Raw genomic sequence first — 16,977 nt, 5'->3', positions numbered from 1 at the left:
AAACCTCGCTACAATTGGTGTAGCATTTGGCCTTAGCGCAGTAGGGCTCCTACCACTTTTGTTGTCCGCCATCTCCGATCGGCGAGGTGAAACCGGTCTCGTAGGGCACGCGTAAGTAGAACATGAGCAAACAAGCAACATATACTGATACAAGTCCCAGAATCTGTTTAGCGGCTAGCCTCGGTGGCTTACTGAACATGGCAATACACGTTTCCTGGGGACTGACGTTGACTACTCTAACGATTATTGTCATATCTCTGGCAGTAGCGCTTCCGGTGCTTTTTACATTGTTATTGATTGCGCAGGCTTATATTCGATCTCACAGTACACAACACCCGAACAGCATGACTTTGCAATGGCGACATCTCCAGATGAGTGACCAAAAGCCATCTGCTAAAGGTCCTGGCGCGCTAGATTCTATTATATGTAGATAGAATTTGGACTGGATACGAGACCTTTTTAGAACTATCAGCTCGTATTGTGAGACGAGTGTCAGGACTTGATTTTCAGCACTGTTCCGTAATTAGGACGTCTTGTTGCAAAGACAAATGTAGACTCGGTATCGTAAACTTCTAAACCAAAAATAAACCTTCTGTCCCTCCTTTGTCAAGCCTTTATGAATAGAGCTTCTGACCACAGTCCGCAGTGAATTTCCAAAACGCATCATATCTAATGCCGAGTCAAACAGCGCCTCCATATTACCATCGCCGGATAAGGCAGATAAAAGCCGACGAAGAGCCAAAGGTCCATCCGACGCACCCAGGCCGGGTGCATCTGTCCCCAATGCTGACAGACTCGGCCAGTCATCCGTCCCGTCGGGGTGAGGCCTCAACACGGAGTATCCGTCTTTGTATCCGCAGTATCTGTTAAATGCCAATTAACAGCCCTTCATAAACTTTGGCGAGGCTATGATATTATATCTACGACATTGGGAGCCTTCAACTGTGGACTTCATGGACATGTCTCCTACCACGGCTAGATGCGTTGCTGTGTTTTGGTGGATATGAGTCTTTGGGCAGCGTTCCATAATCGCACAGATATCCCTTCGCTAGCTCGGCATTAAGCGCTTCGGTGGCCGCCATCCCAAGTTTATTATAAGCTGAAAGTACATGCTTCATAATGGGTATACATTTTGTCGGTCATATCAATGGCTATTGAACTATGAGAGCTTATCAAATTCTTATGCCGTACCAAAGTGGGGAATGGTAGACGACGCGTGTAGATTTAACAACGGACTACTCTTCTCCAGGGAGCCGAAATGGAGAAATCTTCAATACCAAGTTGCGCAATCTACGGAGGACCATGCTGTCTGTAATTTGCCGAATGAATCAGACACAGGAGCTATCTCCGAGCATTATTGCGAGGCTTTCCCTAGACCAGGCAGCATGTATATACAAGGCCCTACTTAAAGTGGACCCGATATATATATGTTGCTATGCGAGTAACCGAAGTAACTATAGCCATGGCTGTATAATCAAGCAATTCTCTCTAGGCACTTTCATGCGATAATCAGAATATGCTAGTAAAAGGCAAGCGATCTTACTATCTTCGCATTGCAGATCATGTGACCAGGGTATGAAAGGGCCTGTCAGTGTTCCTGACAGGGAAGGCGATGTCGGGCGCTACTATAGCAATGGTTGTGGGCCTGGATCTGTAACCACAACAGCCATCAAAAGTTATACAGATACATAGTGCCAACGCAGATCTCAGTCAGCGTTCGCAATTCTTGATCTACTTTTTTCTCTGGGCTACATTAGACCTCGTTCCAGGATTAGATTGCTAGCATTGGATCACGTGATCTCCGTCTTCGGCCCATGTCACGGGACACTCACATTCCAATAGTTTACCATCGCTCATCCTACGAGACAGGACTCTCCTGTGGGAATCTCTTGGGATTGCTAAATTGAATCTACCTTACATGCAATGAATCTCGATTCGACTCTGATTACATAATTATGCCTTAACCAGGGAACGCAGTGACCCCTGTTTTAGCACGACTCTCGTCTCCACTTAAAATCCACTCCTCTCCTGTCAGACTTTCAAATGTTGAACACCAGAAGATCATTGGAATAAATAGCATAATACCCTTTCCATAGCTACCAATGTTGTTGGCCTCGGGCCATAGTGAGAATGTGTGCCGCCGTCCGTTCTCAGAAGGAAGTATCTCTCCTCAGTTTTATAGGGGACAGGTGCCTCAAGCGAGGACACTGATATTTTTTTTTTTGGGCGGCATTATTTCCCTAATCGGTGCTTGGCATCCTGATCAAGGGACAGGTACCTTAGGCATGCTGGACTATCAAGCCAGAAGCAATCATAACAAAGATAAAAAGAGTTAATCAATTTGGTGGGTCATCGTCAATAAATAACTAAAAAAATCAAAAAAAGGAAAAAGAAGGGAAAAAAAAAAACATTTTCTCTTGAGCTTGTGGGTCGGATAATTTCTTTTGGATTTAAAGTCCGTTTTTCCTTTTTTTCAATGGAGAATATTCCGAATATTCCAGATTCGACCCGCTGTGTGAACCGGGAAGTGGGGCCCAGGAGCTGGCCAAAATATTTTATTTCGACAAAATTCCCGCTTACTTGCATTTGCTGGCAGAAACTTACATATTTCACCACTGGGCTTCTCTGGAAGGAGGGCTGTATGGGACAAACCACTAGAAATATTATCATTATTTGGTGGGCTTAAAGGTTGTGCTATTCTTTACCATGATGGTCGGAGCATCTACACATGTAGCTTGAGAACTGGCGATACGCTCCATCTATTATGTTGGACTCTTCTAAAACAGAACCTCAACTTTTTCCTGGGCGTGTTGCGTTGACAACCTAGATCTAGGGACTCCACTCCCTATTTCCGACCGGGTACATGTAAATGCCGGAAACAGCCTCGCATGTAACTGGGAACTTGTCAAAAACCATATTCAGCACGAATGGAGGCATATTAGCAGCGGTCGGGTTCCGGGAGCGCCGCCGAAACGTGGGTGGGGTGAGCAATTGTCGTAACTTCATCCCAACCACCTGCTCCAAGCGTGATGAATATAGATTGTCGGCCGAACAATTCATACAGATGCTGAACCCCCCAGTTGCGAACTCGGACACATTCATAGACGTAGATAATATCCTCTTTTTCTGTGAAGCTCACCAAACCCCCTTTATTATTTGTAATTGTGATCTTGGGCCTGCGCGCTGTGTGGTAACCAACAACCAGATATCCCTGGGGTCTGCCTTCTTCGACAAGTTTTTGATAGAACTCATGGTGATTGTTTAACCTATGTTCTTGAAATCTTTCGGTCGCAATTGTAGTTGTGACGCCCCTTGAAGACGTATAAACGGATTTGCAGTTCGCGAAAGCATTAACGCTGTAGTCTCTGCGCAATCCCAGATCGAGGAAGTTGTTTGGCGGTTCTGCGTCCTTAAAAATAAAGTAGCCCAGCTGGACATCCTTTTTTGGCAAAAAGGGCACGAACAAGATCTCTGCCATAGTCGTGAAAGAAGGAGGAAAGTGTTTATAGGTGAAAACGAAGGCTCTAAACGTGGGCGGCCGCTCTGACCCTACAGAGCGTGAGCAGAGTATGTATTCTGGAGTGGATAATATTCATATACTGTATATACCTGGAATATTAGGTTCCCCTCTTTGAATAAGGGTTGGCCTTGGCCCATGGATGGATAAGAGAATGTACCACGGAAACCGCAGTGCTGGGCGGAAATTTTCAACGGTGAAAAACGTAAAAGGATTAACGTAATTTAGATGAATTGGGACTGATGTATATTACAGGTAATATTAATAAGTATTTTGGTTCTATTACCATGTCTTGATGCACTCGGATTGCACTTCTGGCATGCTTTCCAAAATATCTTCACGTTACTGGGCGGATCTGTACATGTTGCTACGGTCTCGGCTTAATTCAGGGATCGAGGATGTAAATAGTAAATGTTGTTATCTGTTGGCCCATTGGTCTTTTCACCGCTTTTGCCAACCTTTACCAACTACGAGCGCATATGTCGGTCCCTAATGACCTAGAATTAGGATGATTTGGCACTGCGTCTGGAAGCCATATGCCCCGTCCTTAGCGAAAGATTTACATGGAGAACCACAATATCCAGCGAGGATTGGCACCCAAAATTTCGCTAGAGGTGTAGACGTCCTTTGGACCGCGGTTCTGTAACGAATGATGGTATTTTATACCAATATTACGCTAATTCCCTAAGGCCTTGTGGACTGACCTAAAGTCCATTCGCATGACGCCTCAGAGGATGCATGGCGTTATACTCTCGCGATGTCCTGAATTCAAAGCTCAGAGAGAACTATAAAGGGGGAGGCACCATCCCTTGTAGCTTAACCAGAATCTAGTTCAACATGCGCTGTTGTGCGATGTCCTCATCCTTAGGCAGTCTCCCCCTGAGGTACGTAGGAGTCTTGGAACAGAAACTCCGTCTTTTAATCAAAAGCAAAAATAGGTGTGGGACTCTATCCTCTTTTACCTTACACCGAGATGTCTGGTGAAATTTTCTCGTGCTTCTTCGTATTGTTCCCACATGGTTCGTTCGCAGGTCAATCGCCGTATCATGTATTATCTCTCCCCGCGGGCACCATTCAAACTCCAAATGGTACTCTCGGACCCGGCGGCAATGCAAGGATGTGAGACATTGGAATTGACCCGGTGCCGAGATCCTGCCCAACACCAGTACTTTGGCACCCCGAACACTGTCCGAAAGACGCTACCGCGGAATGATAATTACATCAGTTTCAAGCTATCCCGAAGCCAGAGCCTCGAGAAGCTCAATCCAGGTTCAATCGCGCCCGACAATATACCCCCAATCCCAGCGCACGGGGGTTATAGTAACACGATACAGCTTGATAAGCTTGACTTTCTGTACCAAATGTGCTTTCCTATTCATAGATGCAGATCTCAATCATATATCCACGGGAGCAACTTTTGTGGCGGGAGAATGAAAATGATTAGGCTTTGGAGCAACTGGTTTACCCAAAGCCCGGTTCAATCTAATCTCAACGGCAGCGGACCTGACTTGAGGCTATTTTCGAAACTTGTCTGGACTGATTCAAGCTTTGATGTTGGTATTATTATTTCGGCGCACAGGGGTATCTTGCTAGAACAGGGATGTTTCATTCCTTGTCTTGGACATTTTGCTGGATTGTGTTCCGCGTCACAACTGTTTCAAATTGACGTCGATGAGGTGGTTATACGAGATAACTATCTATTAGCCCTCAAAGAGGGCTTCAGCATTTAACTAGGCACCGAACTCCTTGCTAAATTGAGTTCTTCTTTTGCTGGCAAAAAGATGTCGTGGGGTACGATCTAGGCGTAGTTGGGATTTTTCAATCTACCACACACAGAGTGCTATCTGCTTGGTCTACACTTTCTTAAGAAAAATTGGGGCAAGGTCATCCACTTTGGTCCCTTTCATGATCGTAGCACTATTTCGGTAAGCTCCTGCTAGACCCCAATGAGGGTAAAAAAAGCCTAAGAATCATCATTCTCTAGGGTCTACATATTCTGCGTTAGATCAAGTGATGGCTTCCCAACTGAGGAATCTACGGTCTACGCACTAACATGCAACGAAGCCTTCCGAAAGCCCTAGCAAGTGAAAACATCGCGTACTCTACACAGAGTGTCACAACGTCCTATAAAAATCAATTCCATGATAGGTCGACTGCTGACACACTTAGTCCTTGATCGTCTATTGTCACCTTGTTCTCTGCATTTGGAAGCGCTGTATCGTGAGCTTCCAATTTGTGGTGAATTCAAAGGTGTCTTGGGGAGATTTGCTTGGAGCGTATTGTTCAGTTAATGGTGTCCTTTCCATACACTTCGATAGTGAGTGTGAGGGCTGTAAATACGTACAATCGAGCGTAGTCGACCAAAAGCCGTCAGAGAGATGTGCGTCTAGCGCTTTTTCCGATTGGATTTTCCATATTGAGTCTATTTACTACATATTTTCAGCATTGAATAACTCGCAAGACCAGACCTTTGATTCTCGATTCCCTAGGGGAATAAATGCAGTCGGTATTGACATCCAACTTTTTTACCTGCCATGAAGAAGCCCTTGGCGGATATAACTATTCGATAAGTATAAACCGCGTGATATGTCCCTTAAGATTAGAAATCAGGTATGGTTGAGGTTGCAGACGGATGCCTTTGTGTTAGCTCATCTAGAGTAAGCGCCTTCTTTAATAGAAAAGGGTTCAAGTGGAGTTCCGGTTCTCTCTCCTCTACGACCTATGCTGGCAGACTTGCTTGTCCTCCCAGCCTGACTTTCCATTCTGCTGTCTATTCCACCACTCTTAGGCCTTGATCAGAGACATGATTCCGTTGCATGCATCAATATGTGATTATGAACCCCTGTGCTGAGAATAAGTCACTATTCCGCAAGATACGAGTAGAGCATGCTACAGGAGTAGTATGTCATGGAATTCGAAATTTAGGTGTATGACGTGTTGTTTGTGCGTAAGGGCCTTTCCTTGCCTGCCATTTCCGCCTTGGGATTCGCTATGGTAGTTACCGCGGGCTATGCGGTTCTGTCACGTCTCATACACAACGAGCATGACCGTCCAGGAAGGCAAGCGCCGGTATGCATTACATTCAAGTGTAGCGCCCTGTGGCAATCTTAGCTAGAATGACCCACTCCAGGTTGAGACCAACACCCTGACTATCGAATGGAAATATCCGCTAGGGGCAGCGTCATGACGAGTTTCCCAATCTAGGTAAATAGAATCAATTCACGCTAGTTACATACAGTATAGCACGGGAAACTGTAGGAAAGGCATTATAAAAATTGGGAGGGCAAGGTAAGCTGCCATCAGTGCGCTTCTTCACTGCGGCTATTTTACTAAACCCAAATCTGCTCTCAGGCCTACTTTGCCAAAACACGGATGCCATCATGTTGCGCAGAGTCATCCTCGCAGCGGCGTTAATGCTGAATCCCACCGGAGGTCTCGTACCCCGGCCCCGGATCTTGTGGGTCTAGAGAAACTCTGGTCCTACGGGCAGTTGGAGCCTGTCTACCCGACATGCACGTATCCCACGATAATGGCCATTCAAACTACTCTAATCTGATTTCTAGTCGAGACCAGAGGCTTAGGGAACTGGACAAACGCATATGTTCAAGCCAAGAAGCTGGTAGCTCAGATGACCGCCGAAGAGAAAAGCAATTTCACGTACGGATATACTTCGACCATTAATGGCTGCTCTGGAAACTCGGGCGGTGTTCCGCGGCTCGGGTACCCTGGAATCTGCCTTCAGGACGCAGGCAATGGGGTCCGTGGCACCGACATGGTGAACAGCTATGCCTCGGGCATTCATGTCGGCGCATCGTGGAACCAGCTGCTCACCTATGATCGGGCAATGGAAATGGGGAGGGAGTTCAAGAGGAAGGGGGTGAATGTTGCGCTCGGACCTGTAGTGGGCCCTTTGGGTCGTATTGGCCGGAACTGGGAGGGCTTTGGCAATGACCCATACCTCTCGGGGGTTTTAGCAGGCGTTACCGTCCTGGACTACAAGAGTCTGTGATAACATGTGTTCAAGCATTTCATTTCCAACGAGCAAGAGACCAGTCGCAACCCGCCCTTACTCACCCCGGGTGCGCTCAATCAGTCGGTGTCATAGAACGTGGACGACAAAACACTACACGAGCTCTACCTCTGGGTCGAAAGCAAATTTCCCTCCAGATACAGGCAGTGTTTTTCGATTCGTTATACGTATCTGTACTACGGTAATCAACATTTGGACAATCATTTATTTTAAAAATAATTACTAAGTTAGGATCAGCACGTTACGTAAGCTGATATATTCCACGACCATTTTTGGTAGGTTTCAGCACGCGGAAATACAGTGTCTAACGGAGCTGCTTGCCAAAATCCGTTTTGTCGACAATACCAACTGAGATTCCCAAGTAATACTCAATTAAGTGGATGTTCGGGGTTGCACTTCAGTTTTATACTTCGATACAGAAGGAAACCGAAAAATAAAAATAAAAATAAGACCACTTTCTACTAGTCAAATATAAAGGTCGACCAATTGCCTATAAACTTATTAGGAGGCCTTGGCTCTACAAAAATCGAAGTTCACTCATCCCCTACCCTATACCTATCGCTGCATATCTGAATGCGCTATTCGGGTCCCAAAAGAATGCCACCCCGAAGTCAAGTATCTACAGCGTTTGGTCGGAACAGAAGATCACTACCTGAACTACCCCGCTGGAAACTGCGCATGATCTATGATATGATAGTCAGCAAAACACTGTCTGTGGCGGATATGGCAGAAGCGGCGAAATGCAGCGCGGAATCAATAAAAGAAATCTACCATTTGCTTCAAATCTTAGCCTTCCGTGAGGACAAAAATTTCTCCCTCGCCATCTGCAACAGTCAATATAAACGTCTTTCCAGCAGACTCCTCAACGCTTCCATCAATCTCAATTTCGGCGACAGCTCGCTCTGTGAATATTTACGTGACAGGAAATATCACAGTTTCTGTTCCTAAAGAGGGTACCATTGAAAAACAAGAATCATGACCGACACGAGCGCTATGATGTTGAGACGACTTTCTTCGAAGTCCATAATCGCTCGCAATAAAGAATGCGCTAAAGCTAGCATGTCTTATCACAGACTAACACTAGCATAATAGAATATGGGTAGGGTTCGGTCTGGTTTATGTGTATTAAATCCGGAAACCTTTTTGCCTTTAATGTTACAAAACCATATTACGTGTATAACAAATTAAGGAGTAATCAGATACGGCAGACTGGGAAGATCACCATGGCATCTCTCACCAGTAATGCACGGCCAGAGGGTAATACTTCTCCAGATTTAAATATTCATCAGCGAGAATCCTAGCGACAGTAGCGAGTATACGTGTAAGGTACGAACTTAAGAAAATTACAGCTTACACAGAGCCTCTACTCTTACTTACTACGTCTTTTCCCGTTGTGTGAAGGGATCGTAAGTCAACACAATTTAAGTTTAAAACGGAACAATTTTTAAGGCTTGCGTGATGTCGATTCTGTTCTCTAACATTGATGGAGAATCGGTGAGCTGGATCGTATTCCGCAGCGTGTTACACCACGGTATTGTACACTTTGAGGTGCGAGATGCTGAAGGGTCTCGACGAACTTGGATCTTTACGCCATCGGTGATCGCAATGCTGATACCATGGCAGGGCAGCTAGACTGATTGCAAGCAAGCTTGCCTCGCCTCATCCGGAGAAGGGGTGACGTAGTGGCTTTGTCCGTTTTGTTATGACACACTGCCGAAACAGGAAACAGTGGAGTATAGACAGTCCAGTGCTACCTCCTGTGGTTTCGCTCCGCCAGCAAGTCGACCCCTGGTCTGTCGCTTCCGCTTGATCCATATCATATTCCGCAAGAAAAAGAAATACCAAGCAAGCACTAATGTGCCGTGTATAGATCGTTACAGAATTCCATGCGAATTTTCTCATCAAGGATGCCTTCTTTCACAACAACATGCGACTTTCCGTTCATAACTTCGTGTTGTTCCCAAATCGAAGACACGTCATGCCTTGATATGTTCTCAAACAACCACTGCTCGTAGTCTGGGTCACGTTGTTTCAGAATTGTGCCAAACTGTCTGTCGACCGAGTGTTCAATCATGCATCGCTCTATACGAGACAGTGCCTTCTCACTTATGTCGCTAGTATCGAATTCAACGAGTAGACGCCTTTGCCGATCCATTTCGTATCCAAGCACTAGCGTAAGATGGGCACGCTTGCGATATGATAGAATATCTGACATGTCCTGCACCACATTGATTACTGAAATATCCGCTGAGCAGAAGGCGTCTAGCAGATAATTAAACTCAGTCATCGCTTTGGCTTCTGCGCAGTCTGGACAGGCGTGAATATCTCCAGAAAGAGATGTGAATGGGCTCCAGCGGATTATATACTTTCGCACCGAAAATGCCCTACCTTATTACACCGTGATCCTTTGAATTTATTCCGGTAACCCACATGCCAAGCGCGCTTCTTATCACCTGATTATTCAAAGGAGAGGGGTTTGGCCCCAGGGCTAGTAATTTAGAATGGATTCAGTACATGGTTATATAATCGGGAATGCCTCATTTCAAAGCATTTCCAACAAACAGCTACGAGGATGATTGACGATATTCTGTCGTTATGGCCTTTGTGGCGATCGGTTGCTAGAAATTTGTCGGTGGGGGATCTACAGTCGCTCCGAATGTGCAACAAGTGCCTGAACTCCATATGTCTCGATGAAGGCCTCTATAGGCGTCGAGTGTTCGCACATGACCTGAGAAGATGCTTCTCTGACTGGGTGATGTTCCTTGAAGTGATACGGTCAAGCAATGCGCTATTAGCCGGACCCCCGATCATAAAGCTCTTGACGCAAGAACATCTGAAGGTGGTCGAAGATGTTGACATATCCGTGACTGAGAAATATGGAGCAGCGTGGGCGCAGTATCTCGCGGAACGTGAGGGCTATGAAGTCATCTACGAGTCTTCACGATGGCGCAACAAGCGGAGCCAGGTAAGGCTGACCCATAGGCTTGTTACCAAACTAACTTTGTAGGTCTTTCGTTATTCAAAAGTGGTTAAGAGGGGCGCAGATTCTGAGCGGCGCGTAGTGCAGCTTTTTGTCTTTGTTTCACAACGAATCGAGGAACAGTACTGCCAGTTGATGGGGATCTCATCACTTATGACATATTGGCGAAACAATCAGATTGTTTCATTCTTTTCACAACAACTGTTCTCAAAGACGTTCTGGAGCACACGAATTGGGTTCGTCGGAGTATTTCCATACTCCGGTCTCAGGTATGGCAACATTCAAGCGCTCCGCGAGGCGGGGTTCCATGTCAATGGTTGGATATCTTTTGATGAGAACGAAAGCTGTAAATTGAGCAGCAGGTGTGTGCTGTTTCCTGTTACGCTCACTGGAAGACATGATTTCCGGATGAGCCATATGACTCCATATCGAATAACGGTGGAGTACCCAGAAGTTACAATCGAGTACAGTCAATATCAATTGTGATTTGATGAATTAGAGAATCTTGTAAACCTGATGAGTAATTGTGACTAAGCACTCACCGACAGTCGGTCCCCTCCTGTCAGTGAGCCAATGCCTAAACACAAACCAATGCCTAAACACAAAAAATTCAACTATTCAATTTCAAACCCAATTCTCTCCACCAAAACAATGCCGTTTTCTACCGAAAAAGAAGAGATCTTGCTCTCAAATGCCCTTGAAGCCTATAATTCTGGTCAATTTAAGAGTATCAAGTCTGCAGCCTCCCATTTTAACGTGTCAAAGTGGAAGCTGCGAAACCGAAATGAGGGCCGACCGAGTAAAAAAGGGCGTGCAGCTACCAATAAAGCATTAAATGAGTCGCAAGAGAAGTCTTTGATTCATTGGATCGAGCTCCTTAATTCGGTCTATACACCACCTAATGCTTTTGATATTGAGGATGCTGCAAATCGCATTTTACAATACTGCGGTTCCGACCGACGGGTTAGTAAAATGTACGGATATCAATTTATCCAACGTTTACCACCCCATATTACCCTCCGAACCCAAAAACCTATAGAAAAAGCGAGAATCGAGGCTGAATCTCACGGTGAATTAATTCATTGGTATGAGGTTTTTGGTGATTTTCTCAAAAAGAATAAGATCCAAGCCAATGAATTATATAATTGGGATGAAACTGGCTTTCAACTAGGCATTGGAACAAAGGAAAATGTCGTGTCTACCCGCCAAAATGAGACTATTGGAACCGGTGGAATTGGTCAGAATATTACTGGCATTGAATGTATTTCAGCTGATGGCTGGGTTATGCATCCTTGGTTCTTGATTCGCGGTTCTGAGCATATGGAAGACTGGTTCGAAGACGACGATAATATAGCCAATTACCGGGTTATTAAACCAACTTCTAAAGGCTGGACAGACGATACAACTGCAATTCAATGGCTATTGGACTTCCATTTCGTCACGAAAAAGCGAGTTACCAAAGGTAGACCTAGAGTTCTACTTATGGACAATCATGGTTCTCATGGAACCCCGGAATTCGAGCATATCTGTCAAAGTTTTAACATCATTCCTTATTGGTTTATTCCAAAAATGACACATCGATGTCAACCTCTTGACGGTAAACCATTCTCAGTTCTTAAACAGCGTTTTCGGCGGAAGAACAATGAGATTGAACGCTGGGGTGGCGATGTCAATGATAAACGGCATTTTTTTCGAATGATCAAAACAGTCCGCAAAGACACATTCAAATCGCAAACTATCAAATCAGCATTTGCGGATACTGGCATTTGGCCTTGGGATCCAAAACTTGTTCCTGATCAAATTGATCCTGGGTGGGAAGATGAACCAGTGATTGAAATTTATGGTCATACGCCCTCCCCCGAAGCCGAAATCCCAAGTTCACAGACGAATTCACCACCAAATACACCTCACAGATGGTCAAAAATTGAGGATAAACTCGAAACAATCCTCGAAAATGATGAACCAGACGTTTCAAAACTCCAAAAGCATGTAAAACGTGCTATTCGTGGAGGTAAACAGGCGCTTCAAGATCTGAACCTTGCAAAACAAACGATCAAAAGGATGCAAAAACACAGAATTCCGATTAAAAAATCACGACGTATTATAAAAGGAGCTTCAAAATCCCCATTATCATCAATTGCGGGCAATATCAGAGTTCATCGACGTGCTGCGAACGAAAACAGAGTTGAGATCTGTCGTGAGATCGGAAATGCAAGAATTCGAGACTATTGGTATCGCGCCCAACAAGCTCTCAAAGAAAAAGAAGAGGCATCAGGAGAGAGAGATTATATTGATGAAAATAGTGAGCTATTTAAATGGGTAGATCCAGATGATATGTTGGGAGGAAATTAGGTTTGAAATTGAATAGTTGAATTTTTTGTGTTTAGGCATTGGTTTGTGTTTAGGCATTGGCTCACTGACAGGAGGGGACCGACTGTCGGTGAGTGCTTAGTCACAATTATCGCTTTCCCATGGAGTTTACCTTTCGCTTTTCAACTACCCCCGGGGATTCGTAGGATAACCGGGGCTCATTATTAAAAATATCTCAGAGACTTATTATTGACTCTGCTAGAATTGACCTATGGTCACTGATTTATGGTATCACATGATCACATTCCCGTTGACAAGATGAATGCCAATACGATTGCTGTACTAGGCCTATTCGGGCTAGGTTCAGAGTGGAGCTTGATTCAAAAGAAAGGTGGGGCTTTGAGATTGCCCCCAGCCAAGTTAGGCTCTGCCCGACATAACGTAATTCACTAGTGAGTTGGCCACACCCCCGAGTTGGCCACCCCACCTAAAAACGCGTCAGTTAATTAGACCTCTCTTTTTCAACTACCCACTATGCCACCAATTCGTACTCAATCCTCTCAAAAACGTATAGAGCAAGAGGGTAGGATCTTATTAGCTATTCAGGCTATTCAGAAGCAAGAAATTGCTTCAATTCGCGAAGCAGCACGCCAATTTAACGTACCGCGTTCAACTCTCACAATACGCATTAATGGGGTTCAAAACCGCGCGTCTTCTCGCGCAAATAATCTAAAATTGACGGAAATTGAAGAGGAATCTCTTCAAAAATGGATTCTTTCTATGGATTCTCGCGGAGCAGCCCCTCGGCCTTCTACTGTACGAGAAATAGCAGATTTACTACTCGCGGCGCGTGGATCTACCCCTTCTCCTTCGGTCGGCCAAAATTGGGTTACAAAATTCGTGAAAAGGCATCCTAACCTTTCCTCCCGATTCTCGAAAAGCTATAATTACGAGCGCGCGAAGTGTGAAGATCCAAAAATCATTGAAGAATGGTTTTCTCTCGTCCAAAAAACGATCATTTCTCACGGTATCGATCCCGATGATATCTATAACTTTGACGAGACCGGATTCGCAATGGGCTTAATTGCGACTGCGAAGGTTATCACGAGAAGGGAATACTACGGTCGGCGATCGCTTTTACAGCCCGGAAATCGCGCGTGGGTGACTACAATTGAGTGTATAAATGCTTCGGGGTGGGCGCTTCCTCCGTGCGTGATTTTTAAGGGCAAAGTCTTTGTCGAATCTTGGTTCGACGGCCTTCCGAATAATTGGAGACTCGAGGTTAGTCCAAACGGGTGGACGTCCGATGAAATTAGCGTTCGGTGGCTCGAAAAGCTCTTTATTCCGTCTACTTCTTCGCGTACGAAGGGGAAGTATAGACTTTTAATACTCGACGGCCACGGAAGTCATTTAACCCCGAAATTCGACGAAATTTGCGAGAAAAACGATATTATCGCAATTTGTATGCCTCCGCACTCGTCTCACCTTTTACAGCCTCTTGATATCGGCTGTTTTGCGGCGTTAAAGCGTGCTTACGCTCGGCTTATCGAATCAAAAACGCGTGCTAGAATCAACCATATTGATAAGCTAGACTTCCTCGAAGCCTACCCGTCCGCGCGAATTGAGGCATTTAAATCGGAGACTATTAAGAATAGCTTCGCCGCCGCCGGTTTAATGCCTTATAATCCCGATCGAGTGCTTTCGAAGCTCGATATTCGCCTTCGTACGCCGACCCCCCCTCGAGCCGGGGAAGTGAGTGGGATCCAAAAACGCCTTCGAACTACGTCCAATTACAAAAGCAAGCTTCCTCAATTAAAGCTTTGCTAAAAACGCGCTCACAAAGCCCACCGAGCCCGCTTAACTCCGCGATAAATCAGATTTTAAAGGCTTGTCAAACTACGATGCATTCAACAGCTTTACTCGAGAAAGAAGTAAGCCAATTACGCGCCGCAAACGAGACAAAGAAGCGAAAAAGGACCCGGTCTAAAAAGCAAATAGCTTCCGAAGAAGGCCTTACAGTTTTAGAGGCCTCTACCTTAGCAGCGCAGCCAGAGCAAGCAGTTTTAGCGCAAATACCCTATGAGGCAGAATCGGCTCCGACACCTTCACAGCCACGTAAGAGAGCCTTACCGAAGTGCAGTATATGTGGAATTCAGGGTCATAAATTGACTGCATGTCCTAATAGAACTAGTTTTTAGCTTATTGAATTTAATGGCGTTTTGGTTGAGAAAAATGCATTTAAAATTAGGAGGTATAGGTGGGGTGGCCAACTCACTAGTGAAATACGTTACTACCTAGGTGGTTACCAAATTTGGTCCGTACCCTCAAACTCAACACCATGGGCTCCCAATCCCCTTTGAATTCATCTCGTTGGTTTATAAACGGACATCTTCGATTGCATGACTAAAGCGATACCATTCGCGATCCTCACATTTAGATTGAACCCTGTCATAGGCCTGTTGGGGTCCCCACTTCGTACTAAAACAGGAGAGGCAAAGTCAGGTGCATTTTTCTTTTTGTTTTTTTTGGGGGGGGGGGGATTGGGGGGGGGGTCACGTGATGCTCACGGTAGAACTAGGGACGGTGGATCGATTTGCTGAGTGATGGACGAGCGAAGAGCCTGACTGAGTAACCCTTTACAGCCAGAACATTTCGTTCAGAATGGTCACATGTATCACTTATCACTTTTGAACAGCCATACGGCTTCCAAAATGGTGGGGACTAAAGAATGCTGCGATGCATTCATTCTGTGGACACCGAGTTCGGTTGGAGAAACCGGGTCTTTAGGTGAATCACCTCCGGTGAACAGATACATCGACTGACTCCTAGGCCATCGAAAAGGACTCCTAAGCCATCGAAAAGACGCCCTTAGGTCCATTCATTTATGACCTGTACTAGAGACACATGCGGCAAATAGTCATATATATCCAGTTGACTGTCCCAAAGGATGAGGCTAGATCGAGATCCCTTGATATGCATGTCCCGTCTTGATCGACAGGATGCCCAAATGGATCAAAGTACTAGCGCGTCTGGCGATAATGGAAAACTCAGAAGCAAAGGTGGCTAAGAAACCGATTTGCTAGGGTTGGTGCTCCGTCCATTATTGTCACATGCTGTACTATATGTTACGCTCGGTATTACATGAGAGCCCTCGGGTTCGTGACAAAGACCTTCAAGGCACTCATGGTATGCTTGGATAACACAACATCGGTGTGTTTGTACTAGGATTCTACGTAAGAGCTAGCGATCCTCTCAGATTGAAGGCAACGCTATAGCAAGACCACCGTCATATTCAAAGCATATTCCTACCCCAAAGGTCTATGTTATTATTAATAGTAGAAGCGGGAGACGAACCGCCATTTAGAGGGCCTAGAAACTTACATCATCTGCCTTTTGAATTAGGCAGAGTGTTGTTAAGGTCGAGAATCTTAAGTTGTACATATATATATCTCAAACGGTGGGTCTCGGTTGTTCCGCTTTGATCGAAGAGACGGACTCAGTCATCTCGCAACATCCCTCAGTATGTCCCTTACATCGAATCCAGCGCATCTTCCACTTTATATGCAGCCCGCAAGTTCTCCAGATTCCACTCCTAGATCCCAAATTCAGAACCAAGTGTCGCTGCCGTTGCAACATCAGTCGACCTATAGACACAATGACGCGTTACAGCCATCGCAAGTACATTATACATCGAAAACCACCCCGACTGCGTCACAGCTCCAACAGGGGCTCGCGGCTAAAGGTAAAGCTGCCCTACAGTCGTCGCGACTAGCTTTGACATCGCTCGAAACCACTCCAACCGCATCACACTTCTTGCAACAGGACTCCACATCGAAAGGAAATGCCGCACTACAGCAATCGCAACAAGATTGGACAGGGCTCGAACCCAGTCCGGCCACATTACAGTCCGCACAAGATGCGATCACGTCTGAACTGAGTACCGCATTACCGCTATTATCCCAGTCTTCAATATCTCACAAAAGTATTGCGAGCGCATCAGAATCGTCGACGCAAACTCCGGTATCAAGAGAAGATTATATTTCAACCATATCAAGCTCGTTTAGGCAACTCTCAACCTCTAGAGATGACTACACTCCACCAAGCCATATATCAAGCGCGGCGCAGTCAGGGCAACCAAAT

The 16,977-nt window shown here is 45.5% G+C and overlaps 2 protein-coding genes across 2 annotated transcripts; one reads left to right on the top strand and one right to left on the bottom strand.

The window, feature by feature from the left end:
- Positions 1 to 6,560: 6,560 nt before the first annotated feature.
- On the top strand, positions 6,561 to 7,526 carry N7446_012000 (uncharacterized protein; the record flags this gene model as incomplete). The annotated part of the gene is made up of 3 exons (XM_058520742.1): positions 6,561 to 6,586; positions 6,761 to 6,771; positions 7,081 to 7,526. The coding sequence occupies 3 exons, from the start codon at positions 6,561 to 6,563 to the stop codon at positions 7,524 to 7,526; spliced, it is 483 nt and encodes a 160-aa protein (XP_058367028.1).
- A 1,873-nt stretch (positions 7,527 to 9,399) lies between these two features.
- Positions 9,400 to 9,834, bottom strand: N7446_011999 (uncharacterized protein; the record flags this gene model as incomplete). Its single annotated transcript, XM_058520741.1, has 1 exon — positions 9,400 to 9,834. The coding sequence occupies one exon, from the start codon at positions 9,832 to 9,834 to the stop codon at positions 9,400 to 9,402; it is 435 nt and encodes a 144-aa protein (XP_058367027.1).
- Between the last annotated feature and the right edge of the window lie 7,143 nt (positions 9,835 to 16,977).

The sequence above is a fragment of the Penicillium canescens genome, assembly GCF_028828765.1.
Source record: "Penicillium canescens strain IBT 15451 chromosome Unknown utg000009l_segment0_segment0, whole genome shotgun sequence".
NCBI classification, from domain to species: Eukaryota; Fungi; Ascomycota; class Eurotiomycetes; order Eurotiales; family Aspergillaceae; genus Penicillium; species Penicillium canescens.
This window is presented reverse-complemented; position numbering and strand designations above follow the sequence as displayed.